The 22255-nt window shown below is 38.3% G+C and overlaps 2 protein-coding genes and 1 pseudogene across 2 annotated transcripts; 2 read left to right on the top strand and 1 right to left on the bottom strand.

Annotated features, from left to right (window-relative positions):
• The first annotated feature begins 5957 nt into the window (after positions 1 to 5957).
• Positions 5958 to 9237, top strand: LOC146625722 (uncharacterized). The gene is made up of 2 exons (XM_085362205.1): positions 5958 to 6061; positions 7338 to 9237. Exons 1-2 carry the CDS (start codon positions 5958 to 5960, stop codon positions 9235 to 9237), a joined length of 2004 nt encoding a protein of 667 aa, XP_085218331.1.
• Positions 9238 to 11115: 1878 nt separating this feature from the next.
• LOC146625721 (uncharacterized) lies at positions 11116 to 13577 on the bottom strand (annotated as a pseudogene).
• Positions 13578 to 15507: 1930 nt separating this feature from the next.
• On the top strand, positions 15508 to 18290 carry LOC146625720 (uncharacterized). Its single transcript, XM_085362203.1, has 3 exons — positions 15508 to 15963; positions 16557 to 16637; positions 17259 to 18290. Exons 1-3 carry the CDS (start codon positions 15508 to 15510, stop codon positions 18288 to 18290), a joined length of 1569 nt encoding a protein of 522 aa, XP_085218329.1.
• Positions 18291 to 22255: the final 3965 nt, after the last annotated feature.

The following is a 22255-nucleotide window of genomic DNA, read 5'->3' as shown; positions in this document are numbered from 1 at the left end:
TTAGTTTTTACCATGACTGAATTTTTCGTTTTTTGCATGACTGTATATAAATTTGGGCTGATAGAACTTTTAGAACTGTGGCAGAAACTATTTGTTATCAGTGAGGACATTTGTCTAGGTCTTGGTAGGCCCTGAGTTGGTCAGCCCTGGGCCAAAACAAATCCAACCAGCTGCTGGATTTCTGTTCTAGCTTGTTCAGCAGTGAGTCCAATGTATCCCAGCGTTGCAAAGCCAGTGCACATTTCCTGTCCCTGTTTCCTGTTGAATATCAAACTGCTATAGAGACTCATCAAGACACACGGCTGCTCCACGTGCAGCTACAGCTCCCACCAGCTGCACATGGTTGCAATTAATGCAAGAACTTGTCTTAATATCTGTTTTTACTGCTTTTAAGCAGATGAGCAGCACCTCAGGATATAAGACTGCAGTGTAGGCCATAAGAGAAATGAAAATAAAGCAAACCTAAACTGCAGATACTTTGGTTTCTGGAATTGTTGGCAAAAGAAACCAAAGAATTTACAGCTCTTGGAGCAGCTGTGTGAATGTATTGAAAAACCTACAGCTGTCAGTTCAATGAAAGAAAATTCACAGTGGCAGGTTCCAATGAAATATGAAAAGGCATGGAATTCAAAGCCATACTCATTTTTCAATGCACTAAATCAAACCATGTCTGTCCTTTTTCAGTTGATATTTGTCCAAAAATGACAAAAAACGGGGGGGGGAAAGTAATGTTGATTTCACTGACAGATGTGAAATGGTGATTTCCCTTCCTCCAGGCCAGACTATCCACAACCGTCCTTGCAGCTCATCAGGGAGTCTGAAATGTCCATCGCTGCCCCACCCTAACACACAAAAACACAGATAGACACATGCACACAAATGAATAACTTATTATATAGTTTGTCTCTTTATCAACCACTATTTTTATTGTAAGTTTAGAAAGTGAGATTTTTTTAAGAGCTCAGGCAACTTTCGAGAAAAAAATATCAGCTGTCATTTTAAAGCTGACTTTTAAGGCTTGTTCTTTTCTTTTCTTTTTTTTCTTCGATGTCCTTCACATACATTATGAAAATCTGTTAGGATGCCTGGGTCGTCGACCCAGGGTTTTTGAGTTTATGATATTATTTATACTGTCTAGTTTTTGGTTTCTTTGAGTTCTGTCTTATGGCTTAGGTCTCTGTCTTCTTTAGTTGCTCTGTCTCCCCTATCACCTGCATCCCCTTGTCTAGTTCGCGTCTATGTGTATCTTAAGTTCCTATATCCCCGTGTTCATAAGCCCAGTGTTTCTCTGTGTCTGTGTGGCGATCTACTGTTTACTTTGCTGTGTGTTTTGCTCATCCACCGGTGTAAGTTTATTTTGAGTTTTTCTAGTTATATGATGTTTGCGTTCAGCATTAAAGCTGTTTTGGTTTAAGTTCTGTCTCCGGAGTCTGCACCTTGGGTCCTATTCCTGCCTGCACACAGCCACACCTAACAAAATCAGGACAGTGAAGGATATATGTCTGTCATGTATTCTGCTGGTTTATCCTTCTCAGTTTTAGTTCATTCCCTTATTTTTTTCAGCCTGAAGTTATCTGACACTTTAGACACGCTACAAAATTCCCAATGCACTCATCCTTCCCTTTAACCCCTACCTCACCTGCCCCCTTGAATTTGATCACATTTGAGCATTTTCAGAATTTTTATTTTAGCAATTTAACTACATGTTGCACGGTGGGATTATCATTTTGCTTGTGTGTTGTGTTTTGTTTTTTTTTGTTTTTTTGTTTTGTTTTTGTTTTTTTTTCACCTGGGTCATCCATCCACTGTGTGCTTCTGTTAAACTAGTGTCACTGTTGAAGGCTTCTAAAGCCCACTGGTACTTATGCAATATGATAATGGGCTGCAAATAAACTTTGCTGTCCTTGACATGAAATTAAATTAAAATTTAGACATGTTGGAACATCTCCTTCTTCCATTAAAGTACTTCTAGTAATACTTCATAACATAAGTGGTTAATCTATAGCTTTTCCAGTGACTCAACCGGGTAACAGATGATGCCATCATGCTGTTGCACTAACACTTGGACCCGTAGAGGTTTACAGCAGTTTCAGTTTTTTCAGGTGTGTGTGTGTGTGTGTGTGTGTGTGTGTGTGTGTTAGGGTTTCTCTAGCTTTCAAGTGACAAGACTTGATAAAACCATGGACCTTGTTACTAGTGGATGTCCTTTCTACTTTCTGAACATCGGCCAGTTTCAAAGGACTTCTAGAAGGACCATTTTAAATATTGATCATCAAGAGCGCACAACGCAAACATGTGTACAGGTGTCAAATTCAAAGTAAGCACAGCCTTCTAGCTTAAGCTGAAGAACTTGGCAAAAATCTTTCAACGTCAAACTGTAAACATCACACAAGCAGGTCAAACATCCAGGAGAAGTAACAACCAGCGGGAAAACGTCTGTAAAACTTCTACAACCACTCCCGTCATCTAACATTACACCTCGCCTTCTATGTCTGTTGTTATTATTGGCTGGGCCACGTTTCAGAAGAGTAGCAGTGTCCTTCCGAGGTATTTCTCAACACTCTTTTAATGACAAACCTTTCCATGTCCTCTGACCCGAACAGCTCAGTCCCCAGATACACAGTAGCGGAGTGATTCCAGATGGATGGAGTCTATGGTTGGAAATTCTGTCACTGTTAGAGCATCATCGCCACAATTTCCTGTATTAATTTCTTTCCAAAACTAGCAAGCTTCAGTCAAACCAGTCACTAAAGAGTGCGGGTGCTATTTGCCCAAATTTGCCTTGAACTGTTTTATTCATGACCATATTTACTGTGACCTATTTGACTGATGCAGACTAGCAGACAATCAAGTCCATTACCAAACCAGAACCAGGTGTTCTATGTAAAAGAGCCAACTTAACTTTTCTTCTCTGAAAGCTTTTATAGCATCTGTAAAAGTCATTCCTATCAATATGCAATGCACAATGCATTTAAGCAAGGATAGTGTGTCTGCTATCAAATAACTTCTCACCCAGTTACATTTCCCCTGTGCCAATAACACAGTCTGTGAACTTTATTCAGAATCTGTCCAACAAGTGTGGATATGCTACTGGTATAAACACGGCCGTCAATAAGAAAAACAGGTGTTCTTTTAAGCGCTCTCCATTCACATATCAGCATCCACTCTGCATGATTGCAGATGGTGGGAGAATAAGGTGGTCCGAACTCTGTGTTGGACACAGAACCCGGTGGTGTCAACTGCTGTGAGGATGCATATGCTCAACAAATTATGTAATATTACCTACTCATAAAATTTGACAGTGAGATCAGCTGGCAAACTTTTCTTTCATTTTTTCACTGGCTTTTCTTGATGCATGGTAAGACACTGAGCTTTGAATGTTTCCATGAATCATACAGCAGCTGGATTACTTTTTGCTTCCACGCTGGGTGGGATGACCAGATATTTGAAGTCTTTGAAAAAAGCACGTTGTTGCCAAGATATTGTAAATTAACTATCTTGAAAATGTTGGCGTGAGCTGAGCCTATCTAGTTTGGTAATAGAGGAAGAGGAAATGGGGATGTGGTGTGAAGCAAAGCATGCACTAAATGCTAAAATGGCCCAACTAAAATACACTCACCAGCCACGTTGTTAGGTACACCTTGCTAATATCAGATCGGATGCCTTTTTGCCTTCAGAACTGCCTCAATTCTTCACAGCATTGATTCAGCAAGGGGCTGGAAACATTCCTCATTGATAGTTGGTCCATATTGACACGATAGCATCACACAGTTGCTGGAAGCACTCATCAGAAGATGGGTACACTGTGTTCATAAAGTGATGGACATGGTCTGCAATGATACTCAGGCAGGCTGTGCTCAGCTGGTTACAAGGAGCCCAAAGTGAGCCAGGAAAATATCATCCACATCATCACCCCAACACAAGCTCTAACAGCTGATACAAGGCAGGATGGATGCTTTTATGTTATTTATGCCAAATTCTGACCCTAACATGTGACAGAAATTGAGACTCATCAGCAGAGATGGGCAGTAACGCGTTACTGCGTTACTAGCTTTACTTTCCCGTAGGAACGCTGCGTTACTGCGTTACTAAAACCGTGATTTTTTTGCGAGAATGTCTCATGACAGTGACGTAAGCAAGTGCGACGGTCGGGACAACAGCTGTGTGCAGATCAACAGTGGATCATATATCGAGTAAGGGAGAGAGTATGAGCGTGCAGCGTTTAAAGCGTGGAAGTACTGACCTTACTTTGAGTTTGATTCCATAAAAAGTGACAAAAACATTAACGTCCATTAGCATTGTGCGTGGGAAGAAAACATCTTTTTACAGCGAAAAAAACCCCTAAACTTCCAAGCAAGCTCCAAGTGCGCTACCACGTAATGGGAAATTCAAAGAGAAACTGCCGTATCCTTCCACTGACCGCTGCGGCACACCTGCACCAGGGTAAACCTCCGCCTAAGGACCGCTAGTCTTTGACTTTATTTATTTTCTGCTGTGTTTTACTTGCATCTATTTGAATCCACAGGCTGCTTCATTCTGTTTTAACTGGAAGGCTTTGAGCTTCAGATTTGCCTCAAATCCTCTGCAGCTGGATGCAGAGACAGCCTTTACACCAAGAACCACCGGGTGTGAAATGGATTATTTAATGAAGATATCTTTACTTTGCATATGCCACCTATCCAGACTTTTTTCAGCATCGCAGATATTGCTATAATATGGGAATGAGGCAGATTCTGGCTAACAAAGTGTTAGTGTGGATTTGATTTAAAGCCCACTAAATTGGGGATTTCCACCCTTCAGAAAGGGTTGAGTTTTATTTTGATAGTGTCCCTCATTCTGGGATTTGCGGTATTTTTTACAGAGAGTATAGTGAAGGAAAAAAAGAGGCATCTAGCCAATGAAATTTAAGTCATTTATACTGCTTGTCTTCTTACATCTCTTGTGTTTGTCTACCTGTCATGGGGGGGAAAAGCCAAAATGACATCAGACAGCTACTGTGACATTATTGCCTAAAAGATTCAAGACCACCTCGACATTTAGAGAAATTGTTTTATTTGCTTTGTAATCAAGAGCTGAGAGAAGATACCTCTCTCTTGCCTCTAGGGTAATTGGAAACTCTAGCAAGGAAAAAGCTACTAAGCAACTAAGGGTGATGAGGGTAAAGTGGAGACACCTTGAAACTGGACACAATGAAGTAAACTACAGACCCATGACTATCAAAATAATACAGGAAAGTCATGAAACAGGGACTCACTAACATTGAGACAGAGAATTAACTTTATATTGGAAATTCAGGGAAGGCTAGGAATACCACAAACACAACAGTAACTGTCACAAAAGAAACAAGGCTGAAAACACAATAAGCAACCAAAGAATCAAAGTGAAGACGATTATTAAAAAGGAGAACAAAAACACAAAAACCCTGTGTCAAAATCGAAGACCATAACAGAAATGACACACAAGAAGTGCACAGATAACGTGTTTTTTATTCCTTTATTCCATCATTAACTGTTGCTTTATATGTTGATATTTTACAGGTTATGCAAATGAGACATAATGTTTGATTTGTGTACTGGGAGGCAGATTTTGTTGCTTGTGTTACCTTTTCCTTGTGTGAAGTGCTGTTAGCTCTCATACCCAGTATATGAAAGGAAGCAATCTTTAAGCTCAAAGCAAAAAAATAAAATAAAAAATAAGAGTGACTAAGCCTATTTGCTTTTGATGATTCTGCCACGTTGCCAGAAAACATCAGTTTTTTTTACAGGCATTAAATATAATGCGCTAAAACCACCACTAAAACCAGAGTAAAAGCTCTTAGCTTTGAAAGTTCATGTGCATTGATCTTTAAGCCTTTTTACTTCTTTTTTATTGAAGATTAGGACATAATCCAACACTAAAGCCAACAGTCACCCTCCAAGTGTTCTAAGCCTTGAGCTGTTGGTCCATCTCTCCTCAGCATGTGCAGTGTCAGTGATGTGACCCATGTCATCAAGAACAGGCTGAGGAAACAGATTCCTGGAACCTCACCATATGTGGAGGAAAAGCCGTGGGTGGTAGTGACGTAAAACACACTCAAAGGACATACTATTAAGACCCCCAAAACAACATTCCCTTCTTTTCTGCTTTCCCTTTCAACCAGGTAGACCTATCTGCAGCATTTAGAGCATAAATGTTTACCTCCAAGTACTGGTAAATAGCAAAGAAATGTTAGTTGGCATTATAGAAAAATCAAATGCTAAAAATTCTCTCATTGTTGTTCAGCACTGGTTTCAGGGCTGACTTCAGAAAACTAAACAAAAATGATGTCATGCAGGAGAAAACTGATGCTGTTTCTTTGTATTAATGCTACAACAGCCACACAATTACTAGTTAATGTGCTTTTACCGAACCCAAGTGTGTTCATGACTGGTCCTTTGCCCATATCTTTGTAAATAATGATTCATGTAACGTAACGCTGCCAATGTGAAAGCACGGAGCCATTAGAGAAATGACGTAGCCTGGCAGAAAGACCGTAAAATGCACCCAATTCAGAGTTCACACAGTGACGCACACACACACACTCGCACACGCAAACACACGCCCACATGTAGGAGCATATGATATGAAGTTTGAGGGAGGGAGATTGTTAAATAGGCCTGTGGGGATTGTTGGCAGAACTCCATCCAGCAGAGCAGGGATTTAAAAAAGTGTGCACATGCCCATATTTGGCTGTACATGCACCTGTTATGCATTTTATACTTCTTTCTTTTTGTGAGTCTCACACAGAGACCAACTGTAGCTTCTCTAACTCAATGCAGTTGCTTTTTCTGAAAAGAAAAAACCTGGACTTTCTATTTTTCAGCACAAATCATCATCCTCTACACCCTGATTCAGTCCACCCAATGCTTTCACTCACTGTATGTGCAAACTGTCTGGTTATGATACCCAGTAACACTTCAACGAGTTACCAATACAACACAAACAAAATGAATTTGTCTTGAAAGGTGCTGTATAAATAAAACTGTACTTTTACTTACTTTCTTTACTCACTTTGTATGTTATTGCAATAATACTTCTTTTTTTTTTTACAAAAATAACAGGGATTGAAACTTTATTGGTAATTTTCCAAGTAAAAAAATTATCCTCATTCAAAAGTCATGTAAGAACCTCATTGGCTCACGGAATGTTGATGTTATTTATAAAACAATTCATACAAAAATATGACCTCATTCAAAAATGTCATGTGACAACCTCATTGGCTTATGGAATTCTGATGTCACAGGCTTCTAAAGCATTGATCCTTTGAAGCTTTGATCCTCATGAAGTCTTAAGTAGGGGTGAGGATGTTCAACTTTTAGTCCGTTATTTGCAGCACTTGTGTTAGCAGCATTCAAACGTTCACCAGTAAAGCATTTTCAAACATTTGGATCCTTTCCGTACTCACGGTATACAGACTCCAACATGTCTCAGAAACAGCAAGAAAGACAAGAAGTTGACCCCAGCTCTATTCCATGGTATGAGTCCCTAGACCCTTATATCAGCTCTCTTCCTTGGGATGAACAGGTAGAGTTAGAGGAAAAGCGACTGGAAGAAATGGAGAATGAAAATCTCATGAACAGAGAGAAGATTAAGATCCTGACGGAAGAAAATGAGAGAAAGAGCGCTGAATTAGAAGAATTATCCTACCAGCTTCAAGAAAAACAGGGTATTATTGAGGAGAAACAATGGGCTCTCCAAGACGAGAAGAATCAGGAGCTCCAAGAAAAGCTTGATGGAGCTCTGGAAAAAATTAAAGATCTGCTCCAAAAGGAGAAAAAAGAGAGCATAAAACAGGAAAACATGCTCAAGAAGAATCAGGAGCTCCAAGAGAAGCTTGGCGAAGCTCTGGAAAAACTGAAAGAAATCCACCAAGAAGAGAAACAACAGTCCACACAGCAGAGAGACATGCAGCACAAACTCCATGCCATGGAGGAAAAATACAAAGCGCTGCAGGTGAAACATGCAGCAACTCTGCACAAAAATCAACAGTTGCTTCAAGACAAGAAGCAAATGGAAATGGAAAAGAAACAAATGGACTCCAATGTTGACGAGATGGAGGAAAAACACAGATTGCTCCAAATCAGGCTCGAGAAAACAGTGCACAGAAATAAAGAGTTCATTCAAGAGAGAGAGCAACAAGAAATGCTCGAGAAAGAAACGGACTCCAAGCTTGAAGTCTTGGAGGAAGAACTGAAAATGCTGCAAATGACTCTTGAGGAAGCACTGCTCAAAAATAAAGAGATGCTTCATGAGAAAGACCAACAGAAAATACATCAGGAAGAAATGGATTGCAAGCTGAGGGACATCGAGAAACAAAATGAAGGCTTCCAAGTTATGCTTGATGAAGCTCTGGAGAGAAATAAGGAGATCCTCCAAGACAAGAAACAAGAGCCCGTAGAGCAGAGAGACCTGCAGAGCAAACTCCAAGCCATGGAGGAAAAACACAAAGCTCTGCAGGTGAAACATGACAAAACTCTGCACAAAAATCAACAGTTGCTTCAAAACAAGAAGCAAATGGAAATTAAACTGAAACAAATGGGCTCCAATGTTGACGAGATGGAGGAAAAACACAGATTGCTCCAAATCAGGCTCGATAAAAAAGTGCACGGAAATAACGAGCTGCTTCAAGAAAAAGACCAACAGAAAATACAACTGGAAGAAGAAAAACTTATTCTTCAGAGGAAAAATGAAGAACTCCAAGAACTGTATAATGAAACGAAGTACAAAACAACTGTACTGGAAGGAGAAAAGAAAAAACTGGCAAATCAATGCTCAGCGATGCAGAGTAGCATCAATGAAATGCTGAGAAAAAATACAGAACTTGAAGAACTTTCTAAGACCTTGAAGCACAAAAACACTGAAATCCAGGCACAAAAGCAAGAACAACAGAAAACACATAAAGACCTGCAGTGTAGACTTCAAGATATCCAGAAGAGAAACCAGCAGCTGGAAGACATGCACACAGATGTGCACAAGGCAAAGCAAATAGAGGAGGCAACAGTTAAAGAACTGAAAGACCATCTTAAAGAAAAACAAGAACAATTAGAAGACATGGTGAAAAGATGCAACAAACTTGAGAAAGAAAACACAGAAACAATGGATGAGCTGAAAACCCTCATCATTGAGAAAAAAGTGCTGGTGGAAGAATATCTAAAAAAGAAGAGAAAACGTTTCCACTGGTTCTGGAGGAGGGACACTGCTGCTTCTCACCTGATGTAAGCTCGTCTTCCTCCACCTCTATTCCATCTTCATTTTCCCCCTTCCCCTCCCTCCTTTTTCTTTTTTCACCCCACCCCCCGACCAGTCCCGGCAGTTGACTGCCCCCTCCTGAGCCTGGTTCTGCCATAGGTTTCTCCTTTAGGTTTCTTTCACTTTAAAGGAGTTTTTCCTATCCACTGTCGCCTGGTGCTTGCTCAGAGGGGATAGTTAGGGTTTTCTCTCCTCTCTCTTTCCTTCTTTCTATCCCCCCTTTTCCCCCTTCTACCTTTTCCTTTACCCAATAAACACAATTGGCCACATTTTACATGTGTTTGAAAAATGTCTTCATTCAACAATAATTCATCTTAGGTATAAAAACAAGAAATGGGTAATAGCAGCATGTGTGTTTGTGTGTGTGCATAATATACATACTTGTATCTCAGAAGGAATTAATACTAGATGGGTAGAGACGGGTTTTAAAGACTAGAAATGAAAACATGTGAGTCCTGTCTTTAAATAAAAATATAGAATTCCCTATATTCCTATCTATTCCAAACAACGGTAGTAAGTAACAAAGTTTCAAATTTGTCTTTCCCTTTGACTCTTAATTTATTAACCATGAACAAGAGGTCAGAGGTCAAATGTGGCACGATACCTTAAATCTTTCTATGATACTTTCTGTATTTGGACCAGAGATGGGCAACACCGCATAGTCTGATTACTTTTTTCAAGTAACGAGTAAAGTAAGGGATTACTATTGCAAAAAAGGTAATTAGATTACTGTTACTTTCCCGTAAGCAGGCTACATTACTGCGTTACTAATCCTCGTCATTTTCTTCACAAGAGTGTCTCATGACAATGACGTACGAGCATGCGACGTCCGTGGCAGCAACAGACGTGTGTAGATCAACAAAGGATAATATGGAGTGCAGGAGAGAGTACGACCATGCAGGGTTTAAAGCTTGCACTGCAAAAACCCACCTCCTTAATACTAGAAAAATACACTTATTTTTGGTGAAGATTTGCTTAAAACAAGTGAAATTATCTGCCCATGGGGTAAGTGTTTTTTTCTTAATAAGATTTCTTGAAATAAGAACAATATCTAGATTTAAATAAAGCTAAAAATAAGTATTTTACACTCATTCCAGGGAACAAATCAGAACATTGAAACTTAAAATAAGCTTTAACCACTTATTGTAGGCCACAAATAAGATAATAAAGCTAAAAATAAGTCTTTTACACTTATTACAGGCAACAAATTAGAACAATTGAAACTTAAAATAAGCTTTAACCACTGATTGTAGGCCACAAATAAAGATAATAAAGCTAAAAATAAGTCTTTTACACTTATTCCAGGCAACCAATCATGGCTTGAAACCTAAAATAAGCTTTAACCACTTGTTCTAAGTAAAATGTTGAAGAAATTAAATCTGAAAATAGGCATAAAACACTTATTCTAACAAACAAATCAAGGCAAATAATCTAAAAACTAGTACATTAAATCATTTTAAAGATATTTCTTCTTTTTAAATTTAGCTAAACACTACTTTAAGATTATATTGCTGATTAAGGACAAAACAAAACTGAAACAGAGTAAAAGTGTCCATCTTTATTTGTCCACTTTAACAATAACCTGCAGATAATAAAGATACAATTGAACAGTACAGGTCCAACATTATGAGTTTAAGTGGTTTCAACATTTCAACAGCCTTAGAGGTTTCGCCATTGCCCCATTAAAATTGACGAGTGACATAGGAAGACCACAAAGATTCTAATTTCTTCCGAATGACACCAAATACCACAAAACTTGTCTGGGTGAGTAAATGAACATTTTCCATTTTAGAAATAAGACCCAGATTGAAAAAAAACAAACAAAAACAAAACAGAAGTGCCCTCTCCTAATCTTATCTGAAATTTACACACTACTTTCCAATAAATGCATGCCATTCTGCCAGGGCTTTTCTGTAAGATGATGTAGTGTCATGCTCATGAATGGCATCCTGGAGAACTTCTGTCTGAATGACAGACAGCAGGGTTGCCACGCATTTGGGGTAAGTCAGATGGAGTGCATAAAAGTATGCCATCACATATATCATAGCCTCACCAATTTTTTCTTTGTCAAATGTTGTAACTGGTAAATTACCAACAGCAATGACACACTTGCAGCCATCGAACATCACTACTGGACATGACAAGCTTCGTTTCTGGAGGACAGCATCTGGATCTTCTGTAGGCTGCAAGACACAAAAGACATGACAGTCAACATCTTATGTTAATTGTATGTTTTTTTGCTGGGATTTGGTCATAACGTTGGAGATGTCATTATCCTGTTCTTTGTTGGTTACACACATTTTATAGTAGTTTTGACTTATGGTTTATCAAGCGACTCCTTATGTGACCACACTCGTGTACATTAAATACGTTATAAATTAATGAAAACAATAAATTATAGATTTAAGTCTTTCGGCTGAAACTGAAAAAGCATTTTTGAGTCATGTTTGACCGAAATATTTTGTTTGCCAAATTTTCTGTAGATCTTTATAAGCAAATTTTATAAAACTTACCTTCAGGACATGTAGAAATGCTTCAGAAGCATTCCCCATCTTTTTTGGTGGATGGGCAGGTGTGGGAAAGAGGAAGAGCCTTCATCAGTGCAAGGTGGGCTTCAGCTGGACAAAGCAGAAACAAACCTTCATAAACATAAATTTTAAAGGATGAGAACTTTGTATTCAAATGGTAAAACTTACTTTTGTCCATGGTCATTGGTGGATTCATTGCCTTCTTTGACACACCCATCTCAGTTTTACTTGACTGATGAACTTGTTGTTGTGGGGATCCAAAATTCTGCGAAGCTCACCCAACGCCTACAATAGGTTTAAAAAAATAAGTAGACAAATAAAATCAAAATAACTTTACTACCACACCAAATATATTTGAAATTAAAGTGATTATTTATTAACTCTTCCAAAAACTTACATGATGCAATTCTTTAAAGCATGGATATGCATCCAAGATGAGGCAAGCTCTGTTCTCCTCTTTCATGGTGTCTGAGTCAATGAAGGATCTTCTGGCTTCAAACTCGAGGTCTAATAGCTGGGACACATCTTCTTGGTTTGGTTTTGCCTTCTTACACATTTCTTGTAATGTTTTGTAATGTCTTGCTTGTATTTGCCGACTATCCTTGTCAGCTAAGATAGAGAGAAGTACAAGAGCATTTTGGTTTTTCATTGTTACTGAAGTAGACTTCCACAAAACATTAGCTACTACTGGCTGTGTGTTGATAACCATTTTACAAAATTACTAGTATGTACTCACATGAAGTGGAGGCATTGTCAGAATTTCTGACAGGTGATAACAGAGTAGATGCACCACTGGAAGAACTGCGATCAGCATCTTCATCATCAGCTTCTTCATCCCTTGGGTAGAGGTCAGTGAGCCTTCTCTTGGGCCGTCCCCTCTCCGGTGTTGGTCCTTGCCTTTTTACTGGTGTTTTCATATTTTGCAGCCTTTTCTCCTGGTGAAAATACATATATATCATGCCCCCTGAACAAAACAAAATGATTTATATATGAGACACAAATACAAGAACTTACGTGTTTTACGCTTGCATCATTATCCTGCAGCATAGGATAATATTCCACAACTTTTTTAGCCATTGCAGTGATTTCGGTCTTAGAGGGGTATTGCTCCATTTGGCCTTGGCTTGCTCTCAAAAGGGACACCATACTTGTGATTGTATTTCTCACCAATCTGCATCTCAGTTCTTTTGACATGACGCATGCCTGTTCCCTGCCGGAGCAGGCCAGCTCCAGGTAACTCTTTCGGCATTGCTCCAACTCACTGTCGGTGTACAGAACATATTCCGGAGGACTGGGGAGCTGCAAGGTTTTCAGCTGGCTTACATTAGCATCAGCAGTTGGAGGGCCTGTTGCAACTACCCTGGGTGAAGAAGTTGTTTCAGGTTTCTGTGGTAGCGGATGGTCTTCCTGGTTTAGGGTGAGAAAATAAAAATGTCAAGTACTGCTAAAATAAAAGCATACTTTCTGGAGATTAGTTGAACTAAATATTTTTTACATAATACCTCAGGATGAATTATTGACCACACATGTTTTCTTCTGAGAAAGTGCTCAGGCCCAGAAAAAAGGTCCCTCAGATCATCACGGGTCAATGTTAAAAGCATGCGCTCGTCAATGCTTGCAGCTAACAAAAAGACAAACACCAGTTAAACTGTGCAAGCACATAACTGCACAAACATAACTGTTTTTTTAATAAATAAATATATATATATATATACACACACAAATATATTATCAAATATAACCTTTAAGGACAGATACTGTAACATCATCCAGCTTCTCCATTCATCAGTCACCTGCAAGACAAATGTTTACAATTAGTGTTATGTTAAAAACATTTGAAAAGTTGAATCTTAATTGAGTCCCATGAGAATCAAATTGATTCACGTCAAAGAATCGTTTTGATTGTTCAACATTTTTACCCTTTTTAAAGCTATTATAGAAAAGAAATGTCCAGACAGCCCGGCTGAGGTCTGAAAGGGTTATACAATATTGCCCGGTGAACTTTTACTCACCCAGATTTGTGTCATTGAATTTCATCAATAAGATTATGCTGACTAGGGCTGCCAGATCATGCATCCATTGGACGTAAAATGTACAGCTTATTGCACCAGCAGTATCTGCTCTTACATAACGATCATTAGCTTATAGCTTTAAATGTTTAAGGTATGTGCTAACTAAAAATAAAGGCAAGATGATAGTTTATTACATTTTAAAGAAATTTGCAGATTGCTCATTGCTATCTAAAATATAAAAGGACACCGGAGTATATTCTCCAGCATCTCACACTTCTGATAATCAGCTGTCTGCTTGACGTTTATTCAGCTGTGTAAAAACTATAACTTTAATCTCAGCCAAACCGATTTACTCAGGAACAAATAAAATACTGAAAAAAGCCAAACAATAACATTTTTAAGTTATTTAAGTGACTTATATATCATGTTTCACCTGAGTAGTGAAAGACGGCGGTGGTTTTGAAAATGGTTCGCCCGGAGTCCGGTGTTCTCACGGCTCTAGTGAGCGTTAAACCCCGGCTAGCTATCGAGCTAGTGGGTAACAGACGTCTCCGAAAACGTCGGAGCGCTTTTGAAAATATGTGGTGTCTTGATAAACTGTCCAGATATTTGAAGTTTACACGGCTACATTCTCGCCTGAAAATATGTTAAACGTTTATTTTGTGACCTAGAAAGAGTAATAAGAGAAATTTTAAAACTAACTAGCTTCCGCCATTTTTGGAAACTGAGCTAGGCCGCGCTATGAATTCTGGGATACAGCTTCTTCTTCGGGGTTTAACGGCAGCTGGCATCCTTGTACATACAGTGCTGCCATCTTCTGTTTCAATTTTGAATCGATACACAGCGCTACTTGTTTTACCAACCAGCCTGATTCCTGAATAACACTGTTTTGAGCCCACTTTAATAAATCCAATTAATATCAAAATATTAATTTAAACCCACACCTTGTGAGGGAATTCAAGCAGCTAGTAAATCAGTCAAAGACAATTGGAAAACCCTGAATGTGGTTAATTAGCTCTCTTGCTAATTGAAAGAAATTCTCAGTGTGCCTATTAACTTAAGTTAATACAAATGGCTAATACTGCCCCTTATAAATAGCATAGCTAGGAATTCTCACAACATTACAGTAGATACTTCACTAAATAATGTTCTCTGAACCACATGCGAGGGCTGCTAAGCTAACGCTAGCATCCGTTAGCATGCTACATTACTCCTTCCCGCGCACAAATTAAATTTATTATTCTGTCCGCTTGACTTTAAAACAGTGATTAGACTACACACTACTTACATTCGAAAAATTAAAATTGCTTACCTCTCTTTCTTGACGAAGTTTTCTCTTACAGTTTTTCTTTCAATGCTCAGGTGCAGAAGATTCCTGTGACTCCAAATTCAAACGGAGTTGGGTAGCAACTAACATGGAACACGAAGGGGGTCCACATCTCAATTTTTGCTTCTATATACAATTTAGTGGTTTGTACGTTCATAAAACACAGTCAGTATGATAGGTAAATTTCTTCTTCATTGATTTAAAATAAACTCTTATAGGTGTTATTTCATTTTACCTTATTTGTGACCATTTTTTGTTTTTACAGCTCCAGTTTGTAATACCCCCCTCCCCCCATGAACTTGGTATTTCCCAAACTAGCGCGGCAACAGCTCCACACTGCAACATATTTTTTGCTTGACTTTAGTCTAATACAATGGCCTGTTGGAGGTGTGTGATTTGCTTCGTCTTTGTGGCGTTAACATTGAAGTCTCTCTTAAGTCACATTAATACTGCACACAGTCGCAGTCCAGATTTCCGTGTCATTTGTGGAGTCGATGGATGCGCCGAGGATTACCGTGTTTTCAACTCGTTTTACCACCATCTCAGACGCACACATCCACAATACATCTCCACTGGGAACCCGCCTACAGGATGGCTGACAGCTTCATCCGATGCAAATGTATTAGGAGGCGAAAATTTTGGTACAGCCATTTTTGCCGACTATACTGCCGAACCCAGACAAACTGTTAGCAATGGCAATGGCACTGAAGTAGAGCCACCACCACTAGACCCCCCAGTAACATCGGAGGTGTTGGAGGAGGAGCGACAGGAAAGTCAGAACGTGATGGAGCAAGACGCGGCTGAGCTTCAAACACCTCGTCAGAATCAGGTAATGTACTTTATGTGTTTCTGTGTGTACGCGCGCGAATTTTTAAATGTATGTGTGTTGTTTAACCTTAACCAAGCACAGTTACCCCAATTCAGAAATGTACTCAGTTCAAGTGAAAATTATAGTTTTAAAGTTATGTGTTTTCTAAGATAAACTACTTGATTAGAATATTTTAATAGGTATGAAGGCCAGTGCTGAATTTCAAATGCATGAATCCGCTGAAATTCAGGCTTGCACAACAATGTAGGCTTAGTTACCATACTTAAACATAATAAATAAACTTATTTACCAGTGTTGTGTACCTGCCTTGGTTGTTGTTAGATGCTCCATGAACCAAGCAGCTTTCAAATTTTTCTTTCAGTTAACTTCAGAGTAGATTCCATAAAGATTGGTTAAGTTTCATTAAATAACTCTTAAATTGTTCATAACATTTGCAGCTTCATTAGCCATCCATTGTAGTATGAATCTTTTAATAGCAAAAATGTACAACAGTTTGGAATATTTCTTTGTTTTGTTTTGCATCTGGTGGAATTTGAAACACATTCTGAGTGAGTCATTTTTCTTACACAATTGTTTTTCTTTTTGTCCTGTAGGGTAAAAGAGAAACTGTTGATCTTGCCAGATGTGCAGCTGCATTTGCTATTGGTGTGCGGGAGCAATGCCACCTATCACAGGTACTGCTTCATCTGATATTATGGGGGTGTCATTGTTAACTTGTTAATAAGTCTGGTTCAATGTAAGGCTGCAACTAATGATTTTTTTTTCATAATCTGTCCACTATCTTTGCAATTAATTGATTGTTTTTCATCGCTGGTTTTATTCAGCTATTACTTTCACCTATATAAGTTATTAAGAACAAATGTACATTACGAAGAAGTTAAGCACAAGAGTTGTGCAGTTCACTGCAATGTATGTAACTCTGGGCACACTCAACAGTTTAAAATAGGCTTAACAGTGTAAAATGTGTTCACTTTTAGGCATAAAAGACAAATGAAGTAGAATTACATAAAAAAAATAAATGAGGCAATCATTTGTTCACTTTTTCTGTTGTAACCTTTCATGCTCCTCCATCTTGCTCGGTGCAATGTGTTTGTGCCACGTGAGTCATGCATGTGGCATGTCATGCAAAACAATGCCAATTATTGGCTGATTTCTTCTTCTACTGCTCCACTGGTAAATTACAACATTCAGTGGCTCATTAATTTGAGCTAAAGAAATAGAGTTGCATTTTGCTTCTGTTATATTTTCTATTTACGCTTTCATGTCTCTGATGTGTTTTTTTTTTCCCCCATCAGAGGAGTGTCAACAACATTGTCCTTGGTGTCCAACAGTATCAAACAGCTCTTCTGACGTCCTTGAGGGGAAAAATAAAGACCATCCTTGAAAGGCAACCTGACAGCAATGGACCTTTACAACAAGAAGTTCTTTCAACACTGGACAACTTTCAGGATCCCTTTCCCATATGTGCAGCTTCAAACCTACAGGACCGTGTAACACAGATGCATTTCAACCCTGTCACACCTGAGGAGATCATCATTTCCAATTATGCCTGTAGAGTTAAAAAGGGAGAATCGAGAGTTCTTGCAATCAAAAACAAGTCTTTCTACTACATTCCTTTGATTGAAAGTTTGAAACAGCTTTTATCCAATTCAAGACTATTTGACATGCTCAGTGCTGGACCTCAGAGTTGCCCCAACGCCAGTTTTTTGTATGACATTAATGATGGAATTATTTTCAAAACCCACCCACTGTTTTCAAAGAAGAACTCTGCTTTACAACTGATACTCTATTCTGATGAGATAGAAATGTGTAACCCCCTAGGGTCACGTGCGAGTGTAAATAAACTACTAATGTTTTATTACACCTTAGGCAACATAGACCCTAAGTTTAGATCAAAGTTGGCTTCCATCAGACTTCTCGCAATCGCAAAGTCTAGGGACATAGATGAGTGTGGGGTAGATATAATACTGCGGAGAATCAATGAGGACTTGAAGTTACTGTACGATGGTGTTATGATTAACACTGTCAATGGGGAATTTTATTTAAACGGAGCAGTTGTTGCTGTGTGTGGAGACACTCTTGCCCAGCATGAGCTTGCAGGATTTAAGGAAGGAGTTGGTTTTGCGTATAGCAAATGTCGTCATTGTGAGTGTACTTTTGATGAAATGCAAGAAAATTTCAATGAACATAGTTTCACCAGACGGACATTGGACGGACACATTAGGCAGTGCATTGAAATAGAAAGGGCAACTACCGAATTTTTGAAATCCTCGCTCAAAACGACTTTTGGCATAAATAGACAAAGCAAATTAGTTTTAATCTCATAGAGCAGATGCCACAGGATATTATGCATGTAATTCTTGAAGGAGTGGCACCAATGGAAATTAAGTGTGTGTTGAAATACCTTGTTTTATCTGGAAATTTGGATTTGGACTTGTTTAATTCTGCCATGCAGAACTTTCCTTTTTCATCAGTGGACATACGTGACAAGCCTTCACCAATTAGTATTGCTACTTTAGCTTCAAGTGACAACAGACTCAAACAATCCTCTGGACAAATGCTTATATTGATCAAGATTTTGCCATTCTTATTGTACAGTGTTGTAGAGAAAAATCCCTTTATCCAGTTTATTTTGGATTTAATTGAAATTGTTAAAATACTTTTTGCCCCAGTTGTGTCTTTACAAACTGTGTCCAAACTAAAAAAAATGATAGAAGATCATCTTAAACAATTCAGGCAACTATTCCCAGAAAAAAATGTAATACCAAAGCAACATTACATGCTGCATCTTCCCTCTCAAATTATTGCCCTGGGACCTGTAATACGTCATATGTGCATGAGATTCGAGTCTAAACACAGTTTTTTTAAACAATGGTCATTCAAATTAAACTTTAAGAATGTGTGCAAGTCTCTTGTAAACCACAATCAGCTGCTGGAGTGTTGCCAAAGTGAAGCAGGAACTGAGCATCCGATATTTGTAAATGAGAAAGAACTAGGTCCTGTATCAGAGGTTGCTAATATGGACCATTTGCAATCAAAGGTTGTAGATTTTTTTGGGGATTGAAGATGCTATACATCATGCCGTTAGAGTAAAGTGGCTTATTTTACATGGAAACAAATACATCTGTGACAGGTCTCTTATACTCATTTCAGCAAATGGTTTAAACCCTATCTTTGGACTTGTAAAAAACATTTTTATTGTTAATAGTGTACTTTATTGTTTTGAATACCAGGTGTATGAAACCTTGGGTTTCAACAAAGACTTTCTTGCCTATGAAATTGCAATTCCCAACCTTGCCCAAGCAACTGAACTGACTGATGTTGAAGACCTACTTGATTTTACGTCATATTACCCAGTCAATTTCAGAAACAGTGTCTATGTTATGACAAAATATAACCTTGAAGATGTCCTTTCTTTAAAAACCTGAAATAAATACCTTCCAATGAGTGACTTTCTTATTTCAAGGAAAAAGGTGAATGTTTCTTATTTTGAGATAATTTTTGTTTTACACTCTATCTAAAAGCTATTTTTGCTTGAAATAAATGTAAAATGGTTCATTTTTAGATATACAGACTAAATAAGGAAAAAAAGTAATATATACTTGAAACAAGTCTAATCATCTAACACATGAGACTGGAAACTAGCTTGTAATGTTCAAAACAAGATGGACAAGATAATCTGGCTAAAATTAAGACAATAAATCTTGTCAAGCTACAAGGAATTTGCAGTGTGGAAGTACTGACATTACTTTGACTTTGATTCTGTAAAAAGTGACAAAAACATTGAAAACATACAGTAGTGAAGTCGAGTTTTTGTGATTAAGTTCTTAGCTCCCTGTTTTAGTTTTGTTGTTGTCCTCCCCGGTGTTCCCCTGACACTCTTGGTATTTGATGCATGAAGGCTTCCTCGGCTCAGCTCCCGTCTCCACACCCTGCCGTCACTTTTTTAAATACTTCCATCACACCAACAGGCACTTTAGAATCACCAATTGACAAGCATGTCTTTGGACAGGCTCAAACCGGAGAGGTGATCAATGGACCACAGCGCTGCACACCCCTGGCAACTTTGGGGGTAAAGCCACTGGTTTGTGGTGGTTGCCAGGTGAAATCAGGGTCTGCTGCACCAAAAACATAATTGTGATTGCTTTGGTTGCAATGAGATTGCCATAGTCATCTGCAGTTTGCATGTAGGATGCCAACTACTCACCAAGCGGGAAGATTTAATAACATTGCATGTTTCATTTCAAGACTCTGTAGTCACAGAGCAGAGAGTAGAAAAGGTGATAATGAAATGTTTTTTGGAGCTTTACTACCAAGTAATCAACATCAGACTTGTGAACAATTAAAAGCAAACCCAACATTTAGAGTCTTAGGAAGATAATCACAGAGACAGAAACTTTCCACTGTATCATCATCTCTTAAAACGAAGTATTCAAAGTCTGAGGTAGGGTTGTTATTTGAGGTATTCCTGGGAAAATCTTTGAGGTCCATTTGAAAGCTCCAGATTCTTTAGATTGACTGTCTCATACTTTGATTGTGAATATAGAGGATTGTAGCTCAAGTTAACATGGAAAGATAGAGGTCTAAAGTCGCTAAAACATTTGGATGCTCTAGGAAATAAAACATTAAAGGCTTTCAACTGTTTTCTTAATTGAAAGACCATCTTTACACTCAATGGACACTTTATTAGGTACACCCTACTAGTACAGTATTGGGCCCCCCTTTGCATTCAGAACTGCTTTCGTTCATCATGGCACAGATTCATAGACTTTTCACTGGAGTCTAACATTCTGGCACTGGTGACCGGTAACAAAAGACAAAAGTGGAACAAACAAAAAACAGAAAATATTCCCAGAACAACTGGGGATATTTCTGAAATCACAATCCTACTGAGGCTTTGCAGACACTTTGCCAAATTAGTCATCATTTGGAGCAGTTCAGCAGCCCTTACAGAAGTCTTTTTAGTGTACAAACCAAAATACTTTAGATGGAAAGCATGATTCTGTTTACAGTCCAAACCAGTTTATTGCATATTTATGGAGTTTGGAGGCATCCAGCAGCAAAGTTGCTCAGATAATTATTTGGATTTGGTTAAATAGAGAGGCTTTCTTTCAACATGAAGCCTTGAGGCAGAAACATTTTTATTAAAAACCATTATACTTAATGTGGCAGGCTCTTTACACAGTGTAGTCCCTGTGACCTTATTAATCTGGTCGTTAAGTGATGACGTGACTAGTAGTGATGGGATTTCCGGCTCTTTTTAGAGATCCGGCTCTTTCGGTTCGGCTCACTAAAAAGAGCCGGCTCTTTCGGCTCCGAACCGGCTCTTCAGGTTGTTTTGTTGCTTTAATTAATTTATTATTAACAATAATATAAAATTATGCACAAAAGGAATTACTAACGTAAAAACAAGTGGTTTTATTTATATATGTTTATATATAAATATATGCGGTGGCCCCTAGAGACAAAACACGTATAAACTCCAAAACACATTTCTAGCATGAACTGAACTTCCAAAGCAGAGCTACTAGATCACTTAAATCACACAATTGAAAGCATGTGTGTATTGTTTGTGTATTTATACACAGGCACTCATATATATATTCAAATAATTTAAAAAAAAGTTCATTTACCTGTTATTACCACACACCAAATCCGGTCGTTGGTACTTGCTGGCTTGTGTAGCCACAAGATAACAAAGGCTCAACACTGTGCCCAGCATCCTGGAGCACTTCTGTTGTCTTTTGTACGTGTTTTGAGTTTTTATGTGCTTCTGAGTTTTTATATGCTTCTGAGTTTTTACGTGCTTCGGAGTTTGTACGTGTTTTTACGTGTTTTGGAGTTTTTACGTGTTTTGGAGTTTGTACGTGTTTTTACGTGTTTTGGAGTTTGTACATGCTTCAGAGTTCGTACGTGATTTGAAGTTTGTATGTGCTTTGTCTCTAGGGGCCACCGTAAATATACTTTTATGTATTCACTCCACATAAAAATTAATAAATAAATCATATAATACAAAAATCAACTATTCACATTTCAAGTTTTAACTATTTAAATTTTCAGCTTTTTCCTTTCACAAATTTAAAGTGAAAAGAACACAAAACACTGCAAACCACAACACAATTAAATATAAATTATAATATGAAAACTAAAAGAACATGCATATTCTCTGTCATATGGACCTGCATGAATAAACTTTCTCAATCCTTTATCATCTGCAACCGAAAATAGTTGTGGATGATTACTATACCTTTCTAATGTTGTTGTCCCTGCCTCTCTTTCTCTCTCTCTGGCT

The sequence above is a fragment of the Diplotaxodon limnothrissa genome, linkage group LG9 (assembly GCF_057381915.1).
Source record: "Diplotaxodon limnothrissa isolate DT_005_m linkage group LG9, D_limnothrissa_male_GT1.1, whole genome shotgun sequence".
NCBI classification, from domain to species: domain Eukaryota; kingdom Metazoa; phylum Chordata; class Actinopteri; order Cichliformes; family Cichlidae; genus Diplotaxodon; species Diplotaxodon limnothrissa.
Note: the sequence above shows the minus strand (reverse complement) of the source record. Positions and strands in the feature narration are given on the sequence as shown.

Coding starts and splice junctions, on each gene's coding strand:
- LOC146625722 (XM_085362205.1), top strand. CDS start 5,958: ATGTGCAGTGTCAGTGATGTGACCCATGTCATCAAGAACAGGCTGAGG. Junction 6,062..7,337: donor AAGCCGTGGGTGGTAGTGAC/GTAAAACACACT, acceptor TTCAACTTTTAG/TCCGTTATTTGCAGCACTTG.
- LOC146625720 (XM_085362203.1), top strand. CDS start 15,508: ATGGCCTGTTGGAGGTGTGTGATTTGCTTCGTCTTTGTGGCGTTAACA. Junction 15,964..16,556: donor AAACACCTCGTCAGAATCAG/GTAATGTACTTT, acceptor TTTGTCCTGTAG/GGTAAAAGAGAAACTGTTGA. Junction 16,638..17,258: donor AGCAATGCCACCTATCACAG/GTACTGCTTCAT, acceptor TTCCCCCATCAG/AGGAGTGTCAACAACATTGT.